The following is a 25662-nucleotide window of genomic DNA, read 5'->3' as shown; positions in this document are numbered from 1 at the left end:
ATGTCATAGCATAACAGGAATGAACAATATGTATAGCCAGTAAAGACACCTGGACAACGTACTTCTATCATCTGACTGGAACTGCATGTTACTTTTAATGATATTGGATCTTAGCGCTGTCTTTGACACTACAGACTCCTGGATAGACTTAAAAACCACAAAGGCATCAGCATGATATAGTTCTTATTCATCCAACTGTTATTACTTTATTTATGTAAATAAACAAATGTCATATGTAAGTTAATGATGGTGTGCCGCAGGGATGTGTTTTAGGCCACCTGCATTTTTGGAATTAGTTCATTACTATGCTTATCATACTTTGTTTACATTCCTTTGTACCTGATAATATCTACCAGTTGTCCAAGTTAGCAGACGCTCAACAGATATTAATGATATATAAAAGATTTAATGGCTAGTTATTTTGTTTTGCTAAAAATACATTCTGGGTGTGATGCTTATTGGAAAAAACAAACCTAAAGTAGAAGATATTATAATATTACTTTCCCTAACCTTTCCTAGATGTTAGGGAAGAACCATGTTGTAAGACCCATTGTGTATTTGCAATTACATTATTACATTTTAGTGTGTCACACAGCAATCCTTCATTATTTATACATGCACAAATGCTGTCTATTTTTATAAACCCAAAAAGTTTTTTTATGCCTTCGTGACCTCAAGAATAGATTAATGTTATATATTACTGGGTGTCACAGTTAAACATTTCAAAAGGTTCACACTATAGTCCAGTATTTTCATTGTGGTTGGTAAATTATGGACAGCTAATAATACCAATAATGCCAAATTAATTTGTATGCTTCCATTTTTTTAGCTTTTATAGCAGTTAGAAGAAATTTGTTAACGCCCCAAAAGCTCACAACTGTGTGTCCGCCAGTATTTCAATGATACCAACAAAATGCTCCTTTGTGTAAGCGATGCTAACTTAAACAACAGCAGGACGTTTTCAAAGAGCATGCAAGATTTTCTTCTGTACCCCAACAATACACTTTTCAAACCCAGAACCAGTTCAAATTCATCTTTATAGTCTTTAAAGATAAGACGGGACACTCTCATCAGATCGGACTTCAGATGTGGCCGGCAAAGGCGGACATTTTTAGTGGACGTTTTTTGCTCGTCCAGTCCCCCCAGGTCAACAGTAATGGCCAATGCTCTTAAGCAGGATCAGATAAAAGAGATAGTGTTGATGGGATAGACAGCATCTTACGTGGCCATCGCGATTGAGAGACAAAAACTCATAGGAAAGGTTAATCTTAAGCCCTTATCAATCAATTACATTTGGCTTTGTGGAATTAATGGCATGCCTGGAATTGCTTGGCAGGATTGAAAGGGTTTGTGGGTTTGAACTTGGCATTGGACTCTCTAGGGGAAATAAAGCCCTTTGTGTTTGAAGCAACATGGCCAAATGATTCAAGCACCTCTTATAGAGTCTGATACAGAGCGCGATAAGGGCTTCTCAAATTAATTAGCGGAAAGATGTGCCGTCTCATTCCGAGTCCAACAGCAATCCCAGCAGAAAACAGCGGTCCATTGAAATTTCGATGTGTGACTTTGTGCAGTACATCCTTTGACCATGTTTGACTTATGTGGCCGTGATGTTTACAATCTCATTACATCCTTTCTTCCTCTTTTTACATCTACAGGACTTTGTCACTGTAAGTAAGGATACTGCATCTTCTCACCTCTCTTTATGCATCAGTATCACTATTTTCATGTCGTTCTTTGTGTTTTCACCTAAAGTACACTCTATGGCCAAAAGTATTTTGACACACTGACACAGCACATATATGTCCTTGAAGCACAGATTCCACTCTTTACTTTTTACTTGACTAAAATAAGGATTCAGTCTACCGCAGTGTTTAATATACACTATTCAAAAGTTTATGGTCTGTTACTCGTTTTTATTCACATTTTTATACTTGCATGTATTTGACACTTTAATCCAAAGTGACTTGCACTACAGTACATTTAAGGTATACAACCCTATGACCTGCTATTGCAATGCCCTGGCAGATGTGCTACCAGAACACTACGTTTTTTTAAAAGTTTTGTAATGATAGTAAACAAATAGATTAACACATATTTTTGTTGTGATCAGTATTAAAGGAGTTCTGGCCTCTTATTGGCTGCTTTTTAATTATTTAGTTTAAGTCATGCGTTTCAAATGCAAGTCAAACACATTTTTTGTAATTTGTTGTAATAAAATAATTTAATACGTTTGCACAATGGATTAACACTAGAATATCTCTATAAGTGTGTTTACATGCACAAAATAAGCAGATTTCTATCAAAAATATTAGTTGACACAACAAATTGATTGAGTTAAGTAATATTTTTAAGTTGAATTAACTCAAAATGTAATGGCAATCAGGTAACTTATTAAAGCTCTTATAAAACACACGCTGTTTCTGCATATCTCAAGGTAATCTTAAGTACGTATAGAGTAGTATTACATCCTTCATATATCCAAAGAGTCTTAAGTTTTATCTACAAAAGACGGATCAGCTCTAGGAAATGTTTCCAGAAAAGCCTTGGGGCGTGCAGCGGGAGAAGCGAGTCATGAGCAAGCAACACCGGATAACTTATGATTGACCACATGTTCGTGTCATTTACATTATATGCACTTATGTGACGAATTCCAACATAACACAGAAGTCTTACTTAGCGCCTGCAACTTATGACCCGGTTGGGACTTTTCAACGAAATCCAGCGTTAAACAAACACACATGCAAACCTCCGCTGCTACCCCGGACAAACAAAATGTCAATGTCAATGTCAATGTCAATTTATTTATATAGCACTACTAAACACAACACCAGTTGACCAGTGTGCTTTACATAGATACAACAATAAAAAATACATTAAAACACAATACCTACAATACATTACATCCCTTAGGCGTATGCCAAATCAAAAAGATAGGTTTTTAACCTAGATTTAAAAACCGACAAGGATGGAGCAGATCTAATAGTAAAAGGTAACGCATTCCACAATCTTGGCCCCGCATTTGAAAACGCGCGATCACCCCTACTTTTCAACTTCGATTTCGGTGTAAATAATAATTTCTGGTTAGAAGACCGTAGAGACATGGGTGGAGAGTGTTCTTTCAATAGATCCGAAAGATAAGTAGGGGCCAACCCATTTAAAGATTTAAAAACCAAAAGAAGAATTTTAAAATCTACACGATATCGTACAGGCAGCCAGTGTAACTGACGTAACACTGGAGTAATATGGTCCCGTTTTCTAGTACCTGTTAGGAGTCTTGCTGCCGCATTTTGAACAATTTGTAGCCGGGATAAAGCTGATTGGCTGATCCCGTAGTACAGTGAGTTGCAATAGTTGAGCCTTGTTGTCAAAAATGCATGTATTAATCTTTCGAAATTTTTAAAAGATAAAATTGGTTTTACTCTGGCTAAAAGACGAAGCTGAAAAAAGCAGGATTTGACCACTGAACTTATCTGCTTGTCGAATTTCAGGCCATCGTCAAAAACAACACCCAAATTCTTAACCCAAGTCTTCGCAGGTAGGGTTAAATTACCTAGGGTTATTTGAGTTGGTGAATTTGATGAGCCAAAAACTATAATTTCGGTTTTATTTTCATTAAAATTAAGAAAATTTAGAGCTAACCAAGCTTTCACATCAGATATACACGCCTTAATTTTTTCCAGTCCATTACAGTTTGGTTTTAGGGGTAAATAAACTTGAGTGTCGTCTGCATAGCAGTGAAACGACAACCCGTGTTTCCTGAGAATAGACCCTAATGGAAGCATGTATAATGTAAAAAGAATTGGAGCTAAAATGGATCCTTGCGGAACACCACAGGACAGAGAAGCAGCCTTCGATAAATGTTCCCCAATGTTAACACTAAACGTCCTGTTTGACAAATAAGACCTAAACCATTCTAAGGCAGGACCTTTAATACCTACCCAATGCTCCAAACGGGCAAGAAGAATAGAATGATCTACTGTATCGAAGGCTGCACTCAGATCTAATAATAATAATACAGTAGGAACCCCAGAATCGGCAGCTATTAACACATCGTTTAAAACTTTCAGAAGTGCAGTCTCTGTCGAGTGATATTTTTTAAAACCAGATTGAAAACACTCAAATATCTTATTGTCATCTAAAAAACTCTGCAATTGTTTCAAAACTATCTTCTCTAAAATCTTCGAGATAAAAGGCAAATTTGAAACAGGTCTAAAATTGTCCATATCATTTAAATCTAGGTTGGGTTTCTTTAACAGCGGCCTAACTACAGCATGTTTCAATGCGTCTGGTACCACACAGGTATCCAGACATCGATTTATAATAATTAACAAGTAAGGCCCTAAAGTCTCCATTGCTTTTTTCAACAACAGGGGCGGGATGGCATCCATAGAGGAGCCCGACGGCTTTAATTGGCTCACTATATTCTGCAGATGAGAAAGAGAGACTGGTTCAAATTTCTTCAGCTCCGCCGAACAAGCAACCAAGGTCGATGGATCAAAAGACGGACAACAGATCCCCATTCTAATGTCATTAATCTTATTCACAAAGAATATCAGAAAGTCATCACACAGGGTCCTTGATACATTAGAATACTCATAAACAGGTGGATTAATAACAGAATTAAAAACAGTAAAAAGTGTTCTTGGTCTGTGGTAATTGTTTGTAATAAGTTTTGTAAAGTAGTCAGATCTTGCTGCTCTCAAGGCCTTTTGGTAGTTTAACAACGAATCACTTAACATTTCAAAAGAAACATGAAGCTTATCCTTCTTCCATCTGCGCTCCGCTTTCCTGCAAGACTGTCTCAAGGAACGTATATTATCGTCAACCCACGGGTCGACTCTCGGTTTAGATTTTAAGGTCTTCACTGGAGCTACTGCATTTAAAACATCCACACATTTAGAATTAAATTCATACAGAAGCTTCTCTGCACTTAATGCATACTGGTTTGAATTCAAAGTGTGCATAGTATCACAGAAGGCAGATGAAAAAATTGTACAAGTATCTGAATTAATTAATCGCGATTTACGTACTTGTCTTTTGGGTTTCAAGGCACTTGAAGTTGTGGGAATTGAAAATAAAACACATTTATGATCTGAAAACCCATTTTCCACTATCTCCAGAGCAGACAAAGAGATACCATATGATAACACAAGATCTAGTGTATGACCACCCTGATGGGTAGGAACATTAACATGCTGATCTAAGTCAAAAACATTTATCAAGGTAATAAACTCTTTAGCTAAGGAGTCTGTTGGACAACACACATGCACATTAAAATCTCCTAAAAGTAACAATTTATCGTATTTTGGTACAAATTGACCCAAAAAATCTGCAAATTCATTTAAAAAATCTGCATTGTGTTTAGGAGGGCGATATATCAGAGCAATCAACAATGGACTACTCAGTTCAAATACAAATAATTGCAACTCAAAACTTCTATAGTCATTTTGTACTATTTGGTGATATGAGAAAATATCTTTAAAAATAGAGAGCAATCCGCCACCCCTGCCAATCATCCGAGGCGAATTTAAAAACAAACAGTTTGAAGGCACAAGTTCCGACAGAGGGCTTAAATCCCCAACGGTAAGCCAGGTTTCCGTAATAAATAAGCAGTCCAGTTCACGCGAAGTAAAATAGTCATTTATAATAAAAGTCTTGTTTACCACCGATCTCGAATTTAACAGACCCAGCTTGAATAGACGCGGGCTATACAACTCCGTCAGTTCCTCCGACTCCCGCACCCGAGGGAAAGCACGTAGATGTTTAACGCACACTCCTCGACGGCGGTAGATACGGGGGGATCCACACACACCAGAAATCACAGTTGCTGGAACCAGGGGAGCGCTCCGCTCATATAGAAGATCCAACGAACGCCAGCGGACAAAATGGTCACCGGCCAAACATCTCCCTCGACGACCCGGGGATCGCACACCAGACTGCAAAGCCAGGCAAAACTTCAGCCTAACCGCCGAGCCGCCGCGTTTTCCGCGTCTCTTCCTCCGTCTCTCAACTGGCAACGAGCAAGGCCATCGCTGGAGAAAGCCAGGTATCGATGATAAAAATATAACCATTGTTTCCATAATGCTGACTTACTTTTCCTTACATCCAAAAACACACTTCTTCTTTCGTACCGTTGTTGAGTCTTGATATAAAACAAAGCTGTCACGTGAAGTGATGCCTGTGACTTCTTGCTTTCCCGGGGGAATTGCCCATAAAAGAAATGATACGTAAGGTCTTTGCCTATGTTTTTAGCATGACGAATCCAACTCCATTGAGGAGTTAACTCGTCAAATAAGAGAAAACGCTTCCCTGCCAATGACGAATATTTCCAGCAATCCCTATTTCTGCTATTATCCACCAGGTGGCACTGTTACCCAACTTATAAAACCTAGAAGTATCCTTAAGGCAAACAGTTCAAACTCCATGTATGTTTTGATCATCACTCTGAATCTGATCCCCCCCCTTAAGTTAAACCAACAAATATTTTCTACAGTGCATACAAATCAATACAACGGTATATGCAGAAAACGTCTCAGTTTGTAACCCTCGTTCCCTGAAGGAAGGGAACAGAGATGTCACGTTGTGACTGACGAATTAGGAACTGCGTTTACACTAGATTTGAAGATTAGGTTTGATTTGTCAAGGAAATCTGTCAAAAGCTATAAACGGTTTCAGCAGTAACAACATAAACAAGCGGCTTTTTTGAAATAACACACATAACTTCCGGTAAACTCCGCTAAGAATAAATAACAACAAAGTCCTTTTAAAGTAGTTTATTTATATAACAACCAAAATAAACAATACGTAGATTATCTAGGAAACCAAAACATTTGTTATTTTCAACGCAGTATTTGTTCAAGAGTTCAGTTTAGCAACTAGTAAGACCATTAAACAAACAGAAAAAGTTCTGACCAGATGCGTAATCGCGTCTCCGTACGTGAAACCGTCTGTACTGTAATATCTCATATCTCATGTCTGCAGAACCTAATCATGCAACACGTAAGTTTTTTAATTTCACATTTTCTTCAAGTCGAGGGCAGACTTTGTGTGTTACTTTACACTTACTTCCATTTGTGACATTTATCTTTTACATGCAGAAACATGCCAACATGAACAAAATTCCGAAAAAGCCTGTAAAGATGTTTACATCATGTAAAGTAAAATTTGAGTAATAAGCAGAAAATTGCACTCTAAAAAAATAGTGCTAAATAGTACTAAAAGCTTGTAATCATAGGGGAATAGCACCACTCAAGGTTCAACATAACATAATATGATTCACAAGTTGTACACAGGTATATTTTGCACCATTTTTAGAGTGTACCTGTGCTGATTGGATTTGCTTTAGCAACGTATGACCCTAGAAGACCTTACTCATTATCAGTTAATTAACCATAATTAGAGTAAGTTTGTGCTTGTAAAAGCACTCTGTCACTTCATCATTTAACTTCATTGAACATCAATGATGTCCACATACTTTTGGCCAGAGGAATTCGGGTGAGTTCCATCTAAAAGGGAGCATGACCTAATCACTTTGTAAGGCAAAACACTTGAAATATTCATGACATTATTGTCTCGTGTGTATTTCCTTCCTGAAGGAATTTAGTTGCTCACTTTTATTTGGAACAACCCTGAGAAAACCTTCCTCTTTCTGCAAGTGTCCTTCAAGGATCCAAAAAAAACCTATGTAGAATTTAGCCATTGCTGACAATTGTTGATGAATACTAAAGGCATTGATGGTCATTCGCATCCATCGCAATGCTGTTGTTTATAAGAATTTGACACCGGCCAAATCAGATTTGTAAACAATAACATCCAAAGGCTCGCTAATCTTCTTAAGAGAAATTAATGAAGGGGTGGGGGGTGGAAATGAGAAAGGGGGTGTCCTTTACCCGGCCGGACACTGATCTTATGGCGATCGAATAACAAGAGAAGATGAGACGTGGATCTGGGGATTAAGCTGTGAAGATCCCACAGGAATCAAATGAGAGTTTAGCCTTTAGACTCACAATTTCTCAGCTTAGAGCCAACCACCCCCAAAACTTAAAAAAAAAATAGTCGAGGCTTTGAAATAGGAGTAGGTGTCCATAATCCCTCTGTAGATGCTAATCTATGTACCTAGATTTGGTTTTTCCTTTAGCCTGTACTTCACAACAATCCTCCCCTATAGTTGGGCTGGTAAACTTTAGCCTTGTGATGTGTTGATGAAGGTGGAATGGATTAGTGGAGTAGGTTTAGTAGGAGTAGTGCTTTTAATAAATCTCATTAGTTCTCTTGACTAGAATATGAAAAAGAGTTCAGAGTTCATTGTACAGTATTTTATTTACATCAGAACAATGTTTAATTCATGTTGTCTTCAATCACTTCATTGATCTCAATGGACTTTTAGGGGGTAAGTATGCTCTTCTAGCAGAGTTTAAAGTCTATCAATGCTTTTGATAAAGTGATTAGCACTATTTTATGTATACTTAGGGTGTAAGTAATACTATATAAAGTTAACATATGTATTTGTGGTGGCAGTAAAACAGACCCAAGCTATATAGCGACCAAAATGTCGTATGGAGGTTGGGCGTTTTTGACTTGGGCCAGTAAGTACCAACAAGAAACCACCTAGCAATGTTCTGGCAAATAAAACATGTACATTTACACATTTATCAAATGCTTTTTTCCAAAGTGGCTTATTTAAGTACAGTATTTATTAGTATGTGTGTTACCTGGGAATTGAACCCCTGACCTTTAGCGATGCTAACAAAATTTTCTACCAGTTTCCTTATATATTTTTATATAAACAGGATTAATAGATTTTTGGCACACTGACAGGTGCTATTGCACTGCACATATTTCACTGCACATATTTCACTGCTTCCCATCAATCTTTATTCACTAAAATGACATTGAAGAGGTCTGCGTACATATATTTCATAGCACATGATTAAATAATGAGAGAAGCCATTGAGAAATATGAAAACATAGTTAAGGAGTTTATACCTTAAGGCACCCTAATGCAGCAGTTGGGTGTTTTTATTCAACATTAATAATTGCAATGATAAGGAATTTAATTTATGCTAATGTGTCTGTTTGTTATACGTTCCACTGTGCACAGGCAGCCCAATGCTCATTGTGGCTAATTACAGTGTAATGACACGGCAATCATTAGATTTACAAACAGGCACTGCTGCGACCGCCTCTGGGCTGACATGCACTTCTCCTTAGCTTTCAGCCAATAGGAGCAGAGGATTGAGATACTATGGTATAAAAGGATTAAACTCTTACTTAAGTTTTAGGTTAAGGAAAGCTCTTTACTCTTTTTATTGGCCTTTTGTGTACATACAAAAACATTTCACAGTATTGTAAAGTAAATGCGGTAAGATTGCAACAATTTTCTGTGATGAAAGGGTATCAAATTAAAAATACACTACCAACAAGAAAGACATGTTCTGTTTTTTATTTCTAATTCATATTTCTTGAATGACTGTAGGAAAACTAACAAAGGACTTCTAATTTGTAAGACTACGTGTACATTACTTCCAGGGTTTGAAATTAATTTTCATTTTCAATTTGGCTACTAAATTTTTAAGATACCGGCCATTCAGAACTTTTACTAGCCAAAAAAAGAAAGAAAGAAATGATTATTATTATTATTATTATTACATATTTGTACATTGTAGTATTAAAGAACCACTAAGATGCCAATTTTAAGCGTCCAATACTGTTTATAAGTCTCGAACAACAGGTTTAAATGCATGCAAGGTCAAAAAACACTGTAATTTTCTTAAAATATAAATTTAAAATTACCCCAATTCTCAAAGATCCACAAACAATTCGTGTGAAGCCGTTCAACGACTCAGTCTGCCTAAACCCCACCTTTCAGTAGCCTACTTTGCTCTGATTGGTCAATTGACAGAATCTTCCACAGACCACAGATCAGTGGCACAGACCAACAATAGTGCAATATGTATTGACCTACTGCTAAAATGATTTACTGAGAAGACATTATCGACATCAATACACATCATTCATCATTAATCCAAGCAATAAAAACGACGATAGAAACTAACATTTTACACTCATTTAAGCATTTATGTAAACTAACCATGTCATAGCAAAACCATAAGTGCAGCATGCGTTAGCCGCTTGGTAATGTGACTCTCTGACAGTATATTAAGAGTTTAAACAACGACATCATTCATCATTAATCCAAGCAATAAAATCGACGATAGAAACAAACAATTTTACACTCATTTAAGCAAGTATGTAGCTATAATCATACTTACAAGTTGTGGTTAGGAGACGCATGTTGTTCCAAATAAAGTGAGTACTGAACCATCTTTCATTGCCAAACGTCTAGTAAATCCCTCAGTGAAAAAGTAATTTTAACCACAGATTCTTTGGTAGTGAAAACAACACAAACTGAAAACACAGCGTGATATGATGTTTACACACTAACTAGCTGATGTCTCTGTGGGCAGGTCATAGTTTTTGTTTCTCCCGCGGGCAAGACTGTAGGCGGAGATTATTATGCAAAGTGTTGGTATTACGTGGATAAAGTCAGGCAGGAGGTTCAATCCATATGACGACTCATTTCAGCGATTCAGAGTCGACTCCCTACTTTAGAAGCCAATAACTTTATTAATCGTGCACTTTTTGGTTCAACAACTTTGCACATTGTTTACATTGATGGACAGCTACATGACACAATGCAATACAGGTCAGTTTCGTTTTTGGATCTATGTGGCTCTTTAAATAAAATATATTTATAGCAGTGGCGGCCGGTGACTTCTTTTTTCGAGGGTACACGATAAGAAGTTCGTCACAACATGTAAGTAGCCTGTCGTGTGTGGTTCGTAATTACAAAATATGTTTTCGCCGTGCCGAGTGAACCTATGTGCATCACGTGTCTTGTCAAAATAAGTGTCTGCTGCAGATGCGCGTCTAAAGGGTTTATGATAAAAGAGACGCTCACCAGATACTTGCATAATCTCATGCGTAATCAGAGTTTAATGTTAAGGGAGTGTCTTGCGTGTATTTTGTGAACGTGAGCTTCTCTTTTATCATAAACGGTTTTGACGCGTGTTCAGCAGGCACTTATTTTGACAAAACACGTGATGCACATGGTTCACATGACGCAACAAATACATATTCTGAAAACACGAGCAAAACACATGACACTCCGAACACATATTATGAATTTGCGCCCCTCGGAAGAGCTGTCACGAGCCGCCACTGATTTATAATCAACATTCCTCTCACTTCGTCAGCCATTTTGGATTTTATTACTCATTAATTAATTTCAAAAGACTCTCCATAACAATCTGTCAAGATGATTTTTAGATTATGCCCAGAAAAGATATGTTGAATATTTATACCTTAAAATGGTGTTTCACTATTACAAACCAATAAAGCTTTCCTAGAAATGAATATCTGCATAGCTTCAGTATTTGGTATCGTAAATGCGGAATAGGTGTGTGTGCCTCTGTGTGTACAGTTTTAGAAAAACCCAAATCATGTGTTATGTATAGTACATAATAAATCTGTTACTAGTGAGATCTTAATGTGAAAAAAAACTCATAGTCATAAATAAGCCTAAATTATGTATTTTCATGTAATACAGCATGTTTATGAGAGTGTTAGTTGTATTGTTGTAAATATAATCGTCTTTGTGAGAGAGATTTCCTCTTAAATACTGTAGCTTCAGTAGTGAGTGTCTGTGTTTGTGTGTGACCGCTGGTCCTGTGCAATAATTCATTGTTACCCCAGCAGTCATTGTAAGAGAGTGTTAATGTTGTTCTTTAGTATGAGGCTGTGGCCATTTTTAAACAGCTCCATATGGTGACAAGCATCAGGCTTTGAGTTTGTGAGGGTCTCAGCCTCTCTATTGAGTGGACCACAGAGGAGCACTATAAGCTGTTCTTTCTCACTGCCAATAAAAGACAGAGCCTCCATCTGGCACAGACACACACACACACACACACACACACACACACACACACACACACACACACACACACACACACACACACACACACACACACACACACACACATATTACACTTTTTATGTTTGGCTTGATCAAATCTTTTTTTATATCCAAGTTTGTGTATTTATTATTTTTTGGGGGTTATTAGATAGAGATTGGAGACAACATATGTTTGCAAGCGCTGTTTATTTATTGGTAAGATTTGTTAAGCAAAGTGTTTTGCTATTTACAGACGCTAGGACACATTTCTCAATACTTAGGTCACTTTTGCAAAACTCTTCACACAGTGAGCACAACAGAACTGAGAATCAGTTATCATTGCTTTGGCACAAAATGCATTCAATGACTACATCTCTCAAATTTCATGAATTCTTTTCTCACTCAGACACAACAACTGACAAAACTCTTTGTACGTACAGACCAATTTTTTAATATGCTTACATACTGTTTTCAAAACTGTTAAACTTGCGTTCAAAACAATAACACAATACAAAACTGAATAAGACAGCAATTTGCTACATTTCTACAGTAATATTTTAATGAAATATATTTTAAATCTTAAAATTAAATGCTATAAAAACTGTTGGAACAATTGGACTAGATTAGTATTACTATTGTATCTGTCTTTATCAGTGGATGGTGTGTATACAAATTATGTTATTTTGGAATTACGCAATGCAAAAATGTAAAAATAAATAAACAACATAAAATATTGAAGAATTCTGCATCATGTCGAATTCATTCCAGTAGCATATATTGCAGTGAATTATAAACAGAGAAAACATTGTATAATGCTATATGTTGTTAGTGTTTTTAGGTCATTGTTTTGTGGGTGACAAAGTGTGTTTGTCGGCTGTCAACTTTTGCTAGTGTTCTGGAAGAATGAGTTGATTTGAGACCTGAATAAAGTGTTTTGGTAGTTGTAGTGCATTTTGAATGTGAAATTAACTGCTTTGCCAAACTAAAAGTTTGTTAGAACTGTGTGGGGAGTTTTGCGGGAGTGGCCTGGGTGTTGAGAGGTTTGTCCTAGCGTCTGTAAAAAACTGTAATAACTCATTCATAATTGCAGAAACAGTACTACATAATAATGGGTCTCATTCACTAAGCATGCGTACACACAAATTTGTTCGTAATGTGCGTACGGACGTTTTAACTTACATATCATGATTCATCAAAAACGTTCATACTAAAATACAAAACGTAAGAACAACTTAGACCACACGTACACAATAATCACGAACAAGGAAAATATATATAAAATATATAACACAGATATATATTGTAGGGTTCTTTTTCCTCGTTCATGATTATTGCGCACGTGTGGTCTAAGTTATTCTTACGTTTTAGTATGAAAGTTTCTGTTGAATCAAGATTAGTAAGTTAAAACGTCCATACGCACATTTTACGAACAAATTTGCTTGAGACCCAATGCCAGATGGGTGCTTTCTACCCTGGTCAAAATAGTTCTGGTCTATCTGTGTCCCAATTCGAAGTGTTCGAAGTGAGGACTCAGTCTTTGAAGGTCGCAGCTTCCGAAGTCCACGAAGAGAACTGAAATGAGACGGGCTAGCCTTCGGAAGATCCGTAAGTTGTGTCACCTGCTGTACGCACCCACCGCGCCTGTCAGCGGGACACAGCAGAGATGTTTCTGACTAAGAATAAATATAAAAGTAGGAAAATATGAATTTTATTTGCAAAATATGACACGTTGCTGTAAATTAAATGAACCAACAGTATATCAAATTAATCATCCTTAGAAATATATGAAACATACACAGAATAATATTAAAACAAAACATAACGTATAATGCAAACAGTGACAAGAGGTTAAAGGAATGTTCCATTTTCTTAAAAGAAAAATCCAGATAATTTACTCACCACCATGTCATCCAAAATGTTGATGTCTTTCTTTGTTCAGTCCAGAAGAAATTATGTTTTTTGAAGAAAACATTGCAGAATTTTTCTAATTTTAATGGACTTTAATAGAACCCAACATTTAATACTTAACTCAACACTTAACAGGTTTTTTCAACGGAGCCTCAAAGGACCACAAACAATCCCAAACGAGGCATAAGGGTCTTATCTAGCAAAACGATTGTCATTTTTGATAAGAAAAAAAAAATTTTTTACTTTTAAACCAAAACTTTTCGTCAAGGTCCGGTCCAGCGCGATCTAACGTAAATGCGTAGTGATGTAGGGAGGTCACGTGTTACATATATAAAACACACATTTGCGGACCATTTTAAACAATAAACTGCCACAAAGACATTAATTAGTATCAGTTGACATACAACAACGTAGGAACGGTCCTCTTTCTCAACACATGTAAACACTGGGGCGGAGATTCGCGTTCGTCCACTGTGACCTCTTGACGTCATGACGTATTGCGGTGACGTAGTGGGGTCAGCTGGCGCATCACGACCGCATCTACACGACGAGAAGTTGTGCTTCAAAAGTGCATATTTGTTATTTTTATTGTCAAAAATGACAATCGTTTCGCTAGATAAGACCCTTATGCCTCGTTTGGGATTGTTTATAGTCATTTGAAACTCCGTTAAAAAAAACTGTTAAGTGTTGAGTTAAGTATTAAATGTTGGGTTCTATTAAAGTCCATTAAAATGAGAAAAATTCTGCAATGTTTTCTTCAAAAAACATAATTTCTTCTCGACTGAACAAAGAAAGACATCAACATTTTGGATGACATGGTGGTGAGTAAATTATTTGGATTTTTCTTTTAAGAAAATGGACTAATCCTTTAATTAACAAAGGTTTTACATTAAGGTTTATTTATTTTATCGTTAGCAGCCAGGAGAAAAAAGGACACATTCTGGGGTCACATTTTAAGCAGCCTTCGAATTATAGCCTTCATTCGCACTGGTGTGATGCAACAGGCCTTTGAATGCACCCTTCGGAGGTCCCACCTTCGAATTGGGACACAGCTAGTATCTTGGGTTTAAAAATTGAATGCCTAAAACATGAAATAGTACAAATCTTTTAAACTTGAGGTATTTCTTACATTTGTACTAAACGACAGACCCGAGCAGATTGATGCTCTTCAGTATAGTGAGGATGGTTCACAGATTGGACAGAGAACAGCAGAAACGCTATAAGAGAGATTTCTCAATGAAATGTGTGTGTGTGTGTTGTGAATGAGTGTGTGATTTGTCCGCCCCGCGAGGGATCTGTAAGAGACGGCTTATGGGGTCAAGGTGGGCTGCCAGCTCTTGCGTGACAAGATACATAGGGCTTTTTGATTCACACTGCGGCAGATTACAGGTTGCTATAGTATCTCTAATGCTCAAATCAAGCATTCGGCTAATCGGCTCAGAAGAGGTTAAAGGCTGCCGCTGATTTGGAAGAGATAAAACTTGCTGACAGAAATTTGTGGAGAAAAGTTTGACAAAAGGCTTGGCTGCTGTAGCTTTGATGTGGATGGAGACTGGAGAAACACTCTTAAGCTTTTGGCTAAACACACTGATGTAATAGAAAACAGTGGTGACTATGTATCGCAACAGGGCCACAGAGAGTTGTGTTATCTCATTACTAATGTTGTTTTCCTGCTTGTTCTCTTTCTTTATCTCTCTGGGACCCTACATACACAAATGAATACAAAATAACACATGAAACCCTTCACTTGGACCTGAAGTTTGTAAGTAACCTATATGTTGTTGAGTCCAGACATACGTAGTCTTAGATAGTCTTTACTTAGATAGTATGAACTTCCTATTTACACACTGTAAAAAAATATTTTCAAGAAAACATTTTCTTGTTTATTTAAAAATATGAAATAACATTTTCATTTAAAAATATCTAAAAATTCTTAAATTAAGATGTTTTTTCTTGATTAGCAAAACAACCTAAGAAAATAAGTCTAGTTTTAGACTAAAAATATATATATAAAGTGATTTTGAGCATAAAACAAGCAAAAAAAAAAAAAATCTGCCATTGGGGCAAGCAAAAATCTTGAACATTTTTCTTGAACACTAAATTTAAGAAAAATTTAAGAAAAATGTGCTTACCCCATTTGCCAGATTTTTTTTGCTTGTTTTATGCACAAAATTACTTAAATTTGATATTTTTGGTCTAAAAACTAGGCTTATTTTCTTGGGTCGTTTTGCTCATCAAGAAAAAGCACCTTAATTTAAGAATTTTTTGATATTTTTACTGAAAACAAGACAAAAATACTAAGAATTTTTTTCTTGAAAAATAATTTTTTTGCAGTGTAATGACTTCAATTGTGTGCCACAGTTTGTTCACTGCAAAAAAATGACTTTCTTATTTAGTATTTTTGTCTTGTTTTCAGTAAAAATATCTAAAAATTCTTAAACTAAGATGTATTATTTTTTGATGGGCAAAATGACCTAGGAAAATAAGTCTAGTTTTAAAAATATAAAATAAAAATATAAACTTTAAATAAATTAGTGCTTAAAACAAGCACAAAAAAAAATCAGCTTTAAAAAAAATCTGTTTACTTTTTTCATAAACACATATGAAAAAATTCAAGAATTTCATAAATTCAAGAATTTTTTTCTTATTCCATTGGCACATTTTTTGCTTGTTTTAAAGGAACAGTATGTAGGATTGTGGCCAAAACTGGTATTGCAATCACAAAACTTGTGGCTAAAATTGGTACTTGGTACACAGCTAGTGGCCAATAGACAAAATGACAACATAAACATCAGTTGAGGGCTGCAACTCCACTTTTTAAATGACAATATTCTGGCCAGACCACTGTTGTCATTGATATAAGTATTTGAAATGAAAATGATTTCTTAATGTCTAGACCATTTTATGATTAATTGATATACATTTCTTACATACTGTTCCTTTAAGCACAAATTCGCTTAAATTTGATACTGTTTTGTCTAAAAACTAGACTTATTTTCCTAGGTAATTTTGCTCATTAAGAAAATACATCTTCATTTAAGAATTTTTTGATATTTTACTAAAAAGAAGACTGAAACACTAGGTAAGAAAGTATTTTTTTGCAGTGTTGCTGCATGATTTACCCATATTACAAAATGTGGAAAATTCCATAAAAACAAAACAACCGGGAAGCGAAGTCATTACAAACCTTTTGTATGGTGTCAATTTTTGTCATTTACTTTATCATTGAAAAATCATAATCTGGTTATAAGTTGCTTATTGCTGTATGCAGGCGTTACATTGCCCACCTCTCTATGCAAAGAGTCATGTAATATCTCATGCACTGATGTAAATAAGAAATAAATGTTTTTATTAATGATGTGTCTGATAGAACACTGGCACTGAAGTACGTGTCCTTGAATTGGGCTCTTTTAGCTTGGCCTCACTGAGCTACATTGTGCTGAATTAGCTGCTATGCAAATGCATCAGATCTGTTCACATTCATTCTGCTGTGGACGAATCTGCTTATGCAAATGAACCCAAACATGCTGCATAAACAGGCTTTACAATGTGTGCGTGTGTGTGTGTATGTGTATGTGTGTGTGTGTGTGTGTGTGTGTGTGTGTGTGTGTGTGTGTGTGTGTGTGTGTGTGTGTACAAATAGCAGTTTCAATTCTAACGTAACCACACAATTTTTGTTGTGTCTGAAATGTACAGACAAGAAAATCCCAAAGACCCCATAAAAACAGTCTTCTTATTACTTAAAGCACCAATAAGCACACTGTAAAATTTTTTTGTAGAAATTACAGTATTACTGGGTATTACTGGCAACTAGCCGCCAGTAACTTACTGTAGATTTGCATTTATGTTATTTACTTGCAACAGTTTGTTCAGAGTTAAACGAACATGAAACATTTTCTCTCTTTTTCTTATGGCAACCAGCTGGATAATTACAGCTAATTTTTTTACAGTGCATTTAAAATTATAATCGTTCTCTTCTTAGGAATTCAAACCACAAAGCCAATAATGCAAATATTTTAAGCAAATGAATCATCATAATCTTGAGTTCAGTAATCGCTTACTGTAGGTCCGCAGGCTCTTATTAAGCCCAGGTGGACAGAACAGCTTGAATACATCACTATAATGTGATTGACAGCAATATGGTGATTGACAGCTAGAGCGTTTGTATGCGTGTGTTGCAGACGGCACTCCACTGGGCGGCCAAGCAGGGCCACGTGGAGATGGCGGACATGATGGCGCGCTGTGGAGCGGACGTCAACCAGAGAGCGGTGAGAGTTGACAGGAGCCAGTGGCCCTACTGACACGCTCACATTTACACCTCTGCAGGGGCGCACGCACACACACAGAAACACACACCATTTTGAACACCAGTTCTCTGCAGCTACTGTATGAGTATATAATAATAATAATAATGCGTGTTTGTTCATAATTAAACCATTTGCATGTGCTTTCATTTCTTATTCATATAAACCCAGAGGCTACAAATCTATCTGCATTTAGTTTGTATTTACCAATTACTACTCAAATACATTTTAAATGGTATTTATTTAAGTTCAGAGACTGATGTGTAACATAACACTCCTCTTTGTTTGCATGTTTATTTATTCCAGATACACCAACTCTCCAGCATTGAATGCTTTTGGCCTCACCCTCATGCATATTATAATTTACTGTCTCTTATCTCATCCCATTCAGTGTTGGTGAAGTGCAGATGAAGTACTGACAGGTTCTTTGTGCCTTTGGCAGTCCACCCATAAATCACCCTTTCTGTCTTTATCACACATTATTATTTACCTTGACCACAGATGAGGTACTTCAACTTATAAATATAGTTGAAATAAATTAATTTCATTTTATAAGTCATAGCAACTCATGTCTAGTCAAGATAAATAATAGTAAGTGTGATTATTTAAAATCACTTGCAAATCCAAGTAAATTAAACAACAATTTTTAAAGCAGCAAAGATTCTTTCACCCTATCTGGGGGGCATCCCATCATTGCCACCCCACAAAAAATAATCATAACATAAAACACTGCAAAAAAGACTTTATTACTTAGTATTTTTGTCTTGTTTTCACTAAAAATGTCAAAAAATTCTTAAATTAAGATTTTGTAAATTAAGTATTTTGATGAGCACAATGACCTAGGAAAAAAGTCTAGTTTTTAGACAAAAACATATCATTTAGTGGTTAAAACAGGAAAAAAATCTGTCAGTGGGGTAAGTTGCTCCATGTCTCCTTAGGGGCACCGTACATTAGGGCATTTTGTTCATCAAGAAAATACATTGGAGTAAAACATATCTAAAGTTTAGTTTCATGTGCTCACGCGAAACCTTTATGTGCAGATTTTTTTTTAAAGCGTAACTAAACCCTAAACCAACTTTTTTTAGTTAATGATCTGTAAGAATGGGGCTTTATTAGTGCTGTTCATTGATTTTAGTAAGTATTTTGACATTTTGATATAAAGTGTTTCAATACTACAATATATGGTGTAAAAACATCTGAGTGCTGCCCTCTTCAGGTTAAACGGTGGCTACTGCAGTTGAATTTTCCTATTGGATGGTGAGTCCAAAAAATGACTCGTCACGAAAGCAGGTTCAAGATCACCACGCCCTTGTTACGATCTCAACACACACTTAGTTCGTCCCCTTTATCTCCTTGGGATCTGCCCACTTTTCTTGCATTTTCAAATATTGCCAGTGGGTGGAGTCAGGCTCTGACCAGGGGTTTAGTTATGCTTTAAGTTTAGTCTTGCGTGTTCACGTGAAATTTTCGCGTGCGCAATTGAAACTATCGCGTTTCATAGATTCACGTGAGCACATGAAAGTTTCACGCGTGCACGCGAAACTAAACGCGATAGTTTCACTTGCGCACGCGATAGTTTCACGAGAGCACACGAAAGTTTCACGTGCACACGCGAAACTAAATGCGATAGTTTCACGTGCGCACGCGATAGGTTCACGTGAGCACACGAAACTAAACGCGATAGTTTCACGCGCACATGCAATAGTTTCACGTGCGCACGCGAAACTAAACTTTATTTATTTTTTGCTCTTTGTCTCCTTAGGGGCACCGTACATTAGGGCATTTTGTTCATCAAGAAAATACATTGGAGTAAAAAATTACTGAAGTTTAGTTTCATGTGCTCACGCGAAACCTTTATGTGCAGAAGTTTAGTTTTGCGTGCTCATGTGAAATTTTCGCTTGCGCATGTGAAACTATTGCGTTTCATAGATTCATGTGAGCACCTGATAGATTCACGTGAGCACATGAAAGTTTCACGCGTGCACGCGAAACTAAACACAATAGTTTCACGTGCGCACACGAAAGTTTCACGTGCGCACGCGAAACTAAACTTTATTTATTTTTTGCTCTTTGTCTCCTTAGGGGCACCGTACATTAGGGCATTTTGTTTATCAGGAAAGTACATCTTAAAGGCGCTCTAAGCGAATCTGTGTGATGTTACCTTGTTGATGTTTGAACTGTTTTCAAACAAATGGAGCATAGCTAACTCCTCCCCCTCCCTTCCGTGCTTTCATGAACGCGCCCAACCCCCCTCCAAATCGTTTCTGGTGGTAGGTTTGGCCACTTTGTATTTATTGCAGTTTTACGAGTTCGCCTCACTGACAATAAAGAGGGACTGCTTATATGCGTGAGTGGCGTGCTGTCCCGGGGCGTTCGTCCCTTGACCGGGGAAGGAGCCCCGGGCCTGGGGCGTGCCCTGACCCGGGTTATCCCCGGTGCTGAGCTAAATGTACATAGTGAGGCGAAGGGGTGGAGGTGGGTTTGCAATAATGTCCCAGAGAATTGAGGGTAAGGACTCTATGATTATTTATAGAGCTGGTACTAAGTTGTTGTGTTGATTAGTGATTGATAACCAGCCGTGTTCATTGCTTAATCATCGAGAGCCAGCCGTGTTCATTGAGAGCCAGCCAAGTTCATTGATTAGTGATTGAAAGCCAGCCGAGTTCATTGACTGATCAGCTCCTCCCAAACCTTGTTTATATAAAACATCATTTTACGAGTTCGCCTCACTGACAATAAAGAGGGACTGCTTATATGCGTGAGTGGCGTGCTGTCCCGGGGCGAAGGTTCCGAGCTCGGGAAATACCCCCCGAGTTCGGAACGTTCGTCCCTTGACCGGGGAAGGAGCCCCGGGCCTGGGGCGTGCCCTGACCCGGGTTATCCCCAAAAAGAGCAGGTGGTGCAGGACAGCCGCCTGAACAACAATTCCCCAAAGAAGGCTGGCTTGAGAAGGCGAGGTGCTGGCCCTCATTGGGGAAAATGCTGAAGTAGAGAGTAGAATTGAAAAAGGCAGCTCTGGAGAGCGGGCACTGTTGAGAAGTGCTGTGAAGAGGTTGAGAAGGATATATGAGGTGGGGCAGAGGCCTGGACCCAAAGGCTGTAGTTTGAAGAATATAGGGGGCTCCGGGGGAGCAAAATCTGCTGCTGCCAATATGTAGGGAAGGGAGAAAATTGTACTCTGAAGAAGAGTGGGGAGTTTTTAAAGGTAATAGGTGAGGTAGTGCTGTAAGGAGCAAGGTAGGACTCCAAGGGAGCGAAGGAAGCAGTTTGTGCCCTGAGATGGGGCTGTGCTCTAGAGGAGCCAGACATGAGGTAGTTGGGGAAGAAGAAAACTCCAGAGGGAGCAGTACTGCTTAGGCAGCGATAGATGCATAGATTCTGCTGGGCAGAAAATGTGAAGGAAGCACTGGCCCCTGCGGGGGCGGTCGCGCTGCGATACGGGCTTCGAGGTTGAAATGATCTGCTGCGGCAGATCGAGGAAAAGGCACGGGCCCCTGCGGGGGCGGTCGCTGCTGCGATACTGGCCTGAGTTGGAAAGGGAAGGTTTTATTAGCAGAGCATGTGAAAGAAGCACGGGCCCCTGCGGGGGCAGACGCAGCGGCGATACTGGCTTCAGAAGTCGACTGCTGCGGCAGATCGAGGAAAAGGCACGGGCCCCTGCGGGGGCGGTCGCTGCTGCGATACTGGCCTGAGTTGGAAAGGGAAGGTTTTATTGGCAGAGAATGTGAAAGAAGCACGGGCCCCTGCGGGGGCGGTCGCAGCTGTGATACTGGCTTCAGAAGTCGACTGCTGCGGCAGATCGAGGAAAAGGCACGGGCCCCTGCGGGGGCGGTCGCTGCTGCGATACTGGCCTGAGTTGGAAAGGGAAGGTTTTATTGGCAGAGGAAGTGAAAGAAGCACGGGCCCCTGCGGGGGCGGTCGCAGCTGCAATACTGGCTTCAGAAGTCGACTGCTGCGGCAGATCGAGGAAAAGGCACGGGCCCCTGCGGGGGCGGTCGCTGCTGCGATACTGGCCTGAGTTGGAAAGGGAAGGTTTTATTGACAGAGGAAGTGAAAGAAGCACGGGCCCCTGTGGGGGCGGTCGCTGCTGCGATACTGGCTTAAAAAAGGCATCTGCTGTGGCAGAGAGTGAAATAAAAGCTTGGGCTTCTGCAAGAGCGGTCGCGCTGCGACAGTTGTTGTTATCTGAGAAGGAAATCTGTTGCGGTAGGGCTGTGTAAGATTTTGATGAGGGTGTCAGCTTGAGTTGCCGGTACTAGCTTCTGCGGAGGCAGGGAAGTGGATCGAGGGTGATGATGGGTTTATGTGTGACGGTGTGATCTTATGTCCGTTTGCTGGGCCGTGAGTGTTTGGTGGGCTTCTTTGATGGAAGCACGATCTGCCCTGATGTAATTTTTGAAAGCTTCCGAAGACCAGCGGCCTAGGGTTTGTATCTGGGAGTCTGGGAGTCCGTTTGAGCAGCTGTTGTGGCTGCTCCAATGCGGAAGGAATGACTTGAAAATTCATGGGGGGGAAGCCAGATGTTAGCAAAACTTGTTTTAGGTGCTTCTGAAACCAAAAGCGGGTTACTGGGCGGTTGAATTCATCCCCAAAAAGTGGGTCGGAAGAGGATTTAATCTGGTGGCAACGGTAGGAAGTGTAAGCTTTGAGAACTTGGTATGGTTGGATGGGGGTTTGAATTTTGAAAATGTATATGTGGTGTCCTTTTCTCATTTGGTCCGTCTTGCTGTGTTTGATAAAAAATGAGATGGTTTCGTCATCTATTATGGCTAGATCAGAGATGGTTGGGTGTAGGTTTGGGTCAAAGGTGGCTGAAACAGTGAATTCTGAACAGCGGAGGAAACCAAAAAAGGCTAACACGAACATGGCATCTAGGGTTCGGGCAGTATGTACTGAGGAGTAGCCTTTGCGAAGAGTGGCTAGACATTTTGAAAGGATTTCTATGGTTATGGGTAACCTGGGATCTGGACTCTTGGGTTGGGTTTTTTCAATACCTTTTAAAAGCATGGCGGTCTGGGGATTAGTGATAGCAGTTGAGGGTGAACCTAACATTAGTTTGTGAAAAAATTGGATTCCGCTCATATACCCTTTTATTGTGCTGATTCGAAGGTGTTTGACTTTATGCAGGTACGATATGAATGATGTTATGGTAAGTAGAGAGAAGTTGGCTAAAGGGATCTGGTGTAAATGATGGAAAGTTCTGAAGCTTCTCCAAGCTGTCAGATAGGTTTGAAGAGTTCCCATTGAGACTGCTTGGAGTATAGTATCTAGAGAGGCGGTAAGAAGGTCTTTGAGTGGATGATTTAAGGGAATATTATAGTTGAATAGGGAGGCACTAGTGTTGGGTGAAGATCCGCTTCTGATGCCGGCTGCCTCAATTTCTGCGAGGATCTGTTGCCTGATGGAATTGATGACAGGGGGAGGTTCCAAGGCCAATGCGTTGGGTGGGATGGGCATTGGTGCTGCGGTAGCCAGCGTGAAAGGCTGACGGGTCTGGGGAACAGAATCAACAGAAAAAGAAGCCGCTGGAGCCGCTTGCGGAGGCAGCCTCACGCTTTGGGTCGATCCGTGGGCGAAAAAATCAGGTTGAAAAGTCATAGAGGGTGCCGGGGCCTGACTCGTTAGCGGAGGCATCCTCACGCTCGTGTCGGCTCCTGCGGCAAAAACCGGGGCCTGACTCGTTAGCGGAGGCATCCTCACGCTCGTGTCGGCTCCTGCAGCGAAAACCGGGGCCTGACTCGTTAGCGGAGGCATCCTCACGCTCGAGTCGGCTCCTGCTGCAAAAGTGGGAGACATGTGAGAAGGAAAAATAGATGTGGCCGGCGCTGCTGCTGAACGCAACCCCGTGTGATAGAGAGACGGAGGGGCAGCAGGCCATTGGCCGGGAGAAGGACGCGGCAGTGGGATGAGTGAAGCCTTTGCCGAGCTCGTGTCGGCTCCTGCGGAAAAAGTGGGAGAAATGTGAGAAAGAAAAATAGATGTGGCCGGCGCTGCTGCTGAACGCAACCCCGTGTGATAGAGAGACGGAGGGGCAGCAGGCCATTGGCCGGGAGGAGGAAGCAGCAGTGGGAGGAGCGAAGCCGTTGCCGCGCTCGTGTCAGCTCCTGCGGAAAAAATGGGAGAAATGTGAGAAGGAAAAATAGATGCGGCCGGCGCTGCTGCTGAACGCAACCCCGTGTGATAGAGAGACGGAGGGGCAGCAGGCCATTGGCCGGGAGAAAGAAGGGGCAGTGGGAGGAGCGAAGCCGTTGCCGTGAGCGGAAGCATGTTCGCGCTGTCTGGCTGGCTTGCTAGCTGACTCGCTTGTGAGCTGGCTGCTGGAGACATCGGCGGGCGACCCAGGCTAGCTGATGGCTTCATGTGGTGTCTTTGAGACCTCCGTGTTTTCCGTGCTTGCAGAGACGAGGAGTCAGAGCTTGCTGTCACGGCTGTTTGCGGGGGTTGAGTAGCCCTCTGGCTATCGCGGAGTAGGCTGAACAGTTGCGCCTTTGTTTGTTTACGTGAGAATGGAATATCTGCATTTTCAAGAGCTAGTTCGAGGCCTAGGATGGACCATTTCTTGATGTCGGGGATTCCTGGAGAAGCAGAAGCGTATGAAGGTGATGGTGGGGAGCGCCTCTGCGGGGTGCGAGAAGATGGTCCTTTTCTCCTCGGGATTCGTGTAGCAATGCGGGAAGATCGCCCGGCCTGTGGGGAGGCCTCGGGCTTGATTGAAACATCCCGACCGCTGTCGGAAGGCCCGAGATAATCCTGTGTGGTATGGTGAATTTCCTGTGCTGGGTTTGTTTGACTGGACATCTTGCAATAATGTCCCAGAGAATTGAGGGTAAGGACTCTATGATTATTTATAGAGCTGGTACTAAGTTGTTGTGTTGATTAGTGATTGATAACCAGCCGTGTTCATTGCTTAATCATCGAGAGCCAGCCGTGTTCATTGAGAGCCAGCCAAGTTCATTGATTAGTGATTGAAAGCCAGCCGAGTTCATTGACTGATCAGCTCCTCCCAAACCTTGTTTATATAAAACATCATTTGTGGAGCCTAGGCTGTCTACAGAGATCGCGTTTTTTACAGTTTGATCAGAGGACAGGCAGCAAGCACATAGTGAGGAGAAGATTGTTGTATGTAACCTTATTCTGAGGTTAAATTGAAGAGAATATTTTTAATGAATTAATGTATTTTTAAACATTTTATAAAACTGGGCTCATCTTACGCACCCGACTCCCCCTCCCGAAGTTTGGGATGCACTGCCCTAATGCTGTTCTAGGTGTATATGACTTCCTTTCTTTAGTGAACACAATCAGATTTACAATATATTAAATAATATCCTGCTTCTTTTTAGCTTTGGACTGACATTACACTTAACATGTAATGTAATGACACTCAAAATGGCAGCGGGCCAGATCCATTTCTGCCATTCCAGACAATCATTGGTTCTCGTGTGTCTCATAACTAGTGTCGTGATAGTGTATCTATCCATGTACCTACATGGTGCA

General features: G+C 39.6%; 1 protein-coding gene across 9 annotated transcripts in view; it reads left to right on the top strand.

Moving 5' to 3' along the window:
• The window catches only part of LOC129434041 (uncharacterized), a 117991-nt gene that overhangs the window by 73425 nt on the left and 18904 nt on the right, over positions 1-25662 (top strand). For 6 of the 9 annotated variants that reach the window (XM_073868365.1, XM_073868367.1, XM_055192842.2 and 3 more), the window contains one exon: positions 18046-18132. The exons of 2 other annotated variants lie outside the window; for them this stretch is intronic. In XM_073868365.1, coding sequence (XP_073724466.1) covers positions 18046-18132 — 87 coding nt within the window. Of the gene's footprint in view, positions 1-18045; positions 18133-18474; positions 18833-25662 lie in introns of those variants that run through there. One more of the 9 variants, XM_073868369.1, reaches the window with a different exon arrangement.

This window comes from Misgurnus anguillicaudatus, chromosome 6 (genome assembly GCF_027580225.2).
Source record: "Misgurnus anguillicaudatus chromosome 6, ASM2758022v2, whole genome shotgun sequence".
Lineage (NCBI taxonomy): Eukaryota > Metazoa > Chordata > Actinopteri > Cypriniformes > Cobitidae > Misgurnus > Misgurnus anguillicaudatus.
This window is presented reverse-complemented; position numbering and strand designations above follow the sequence as displayed.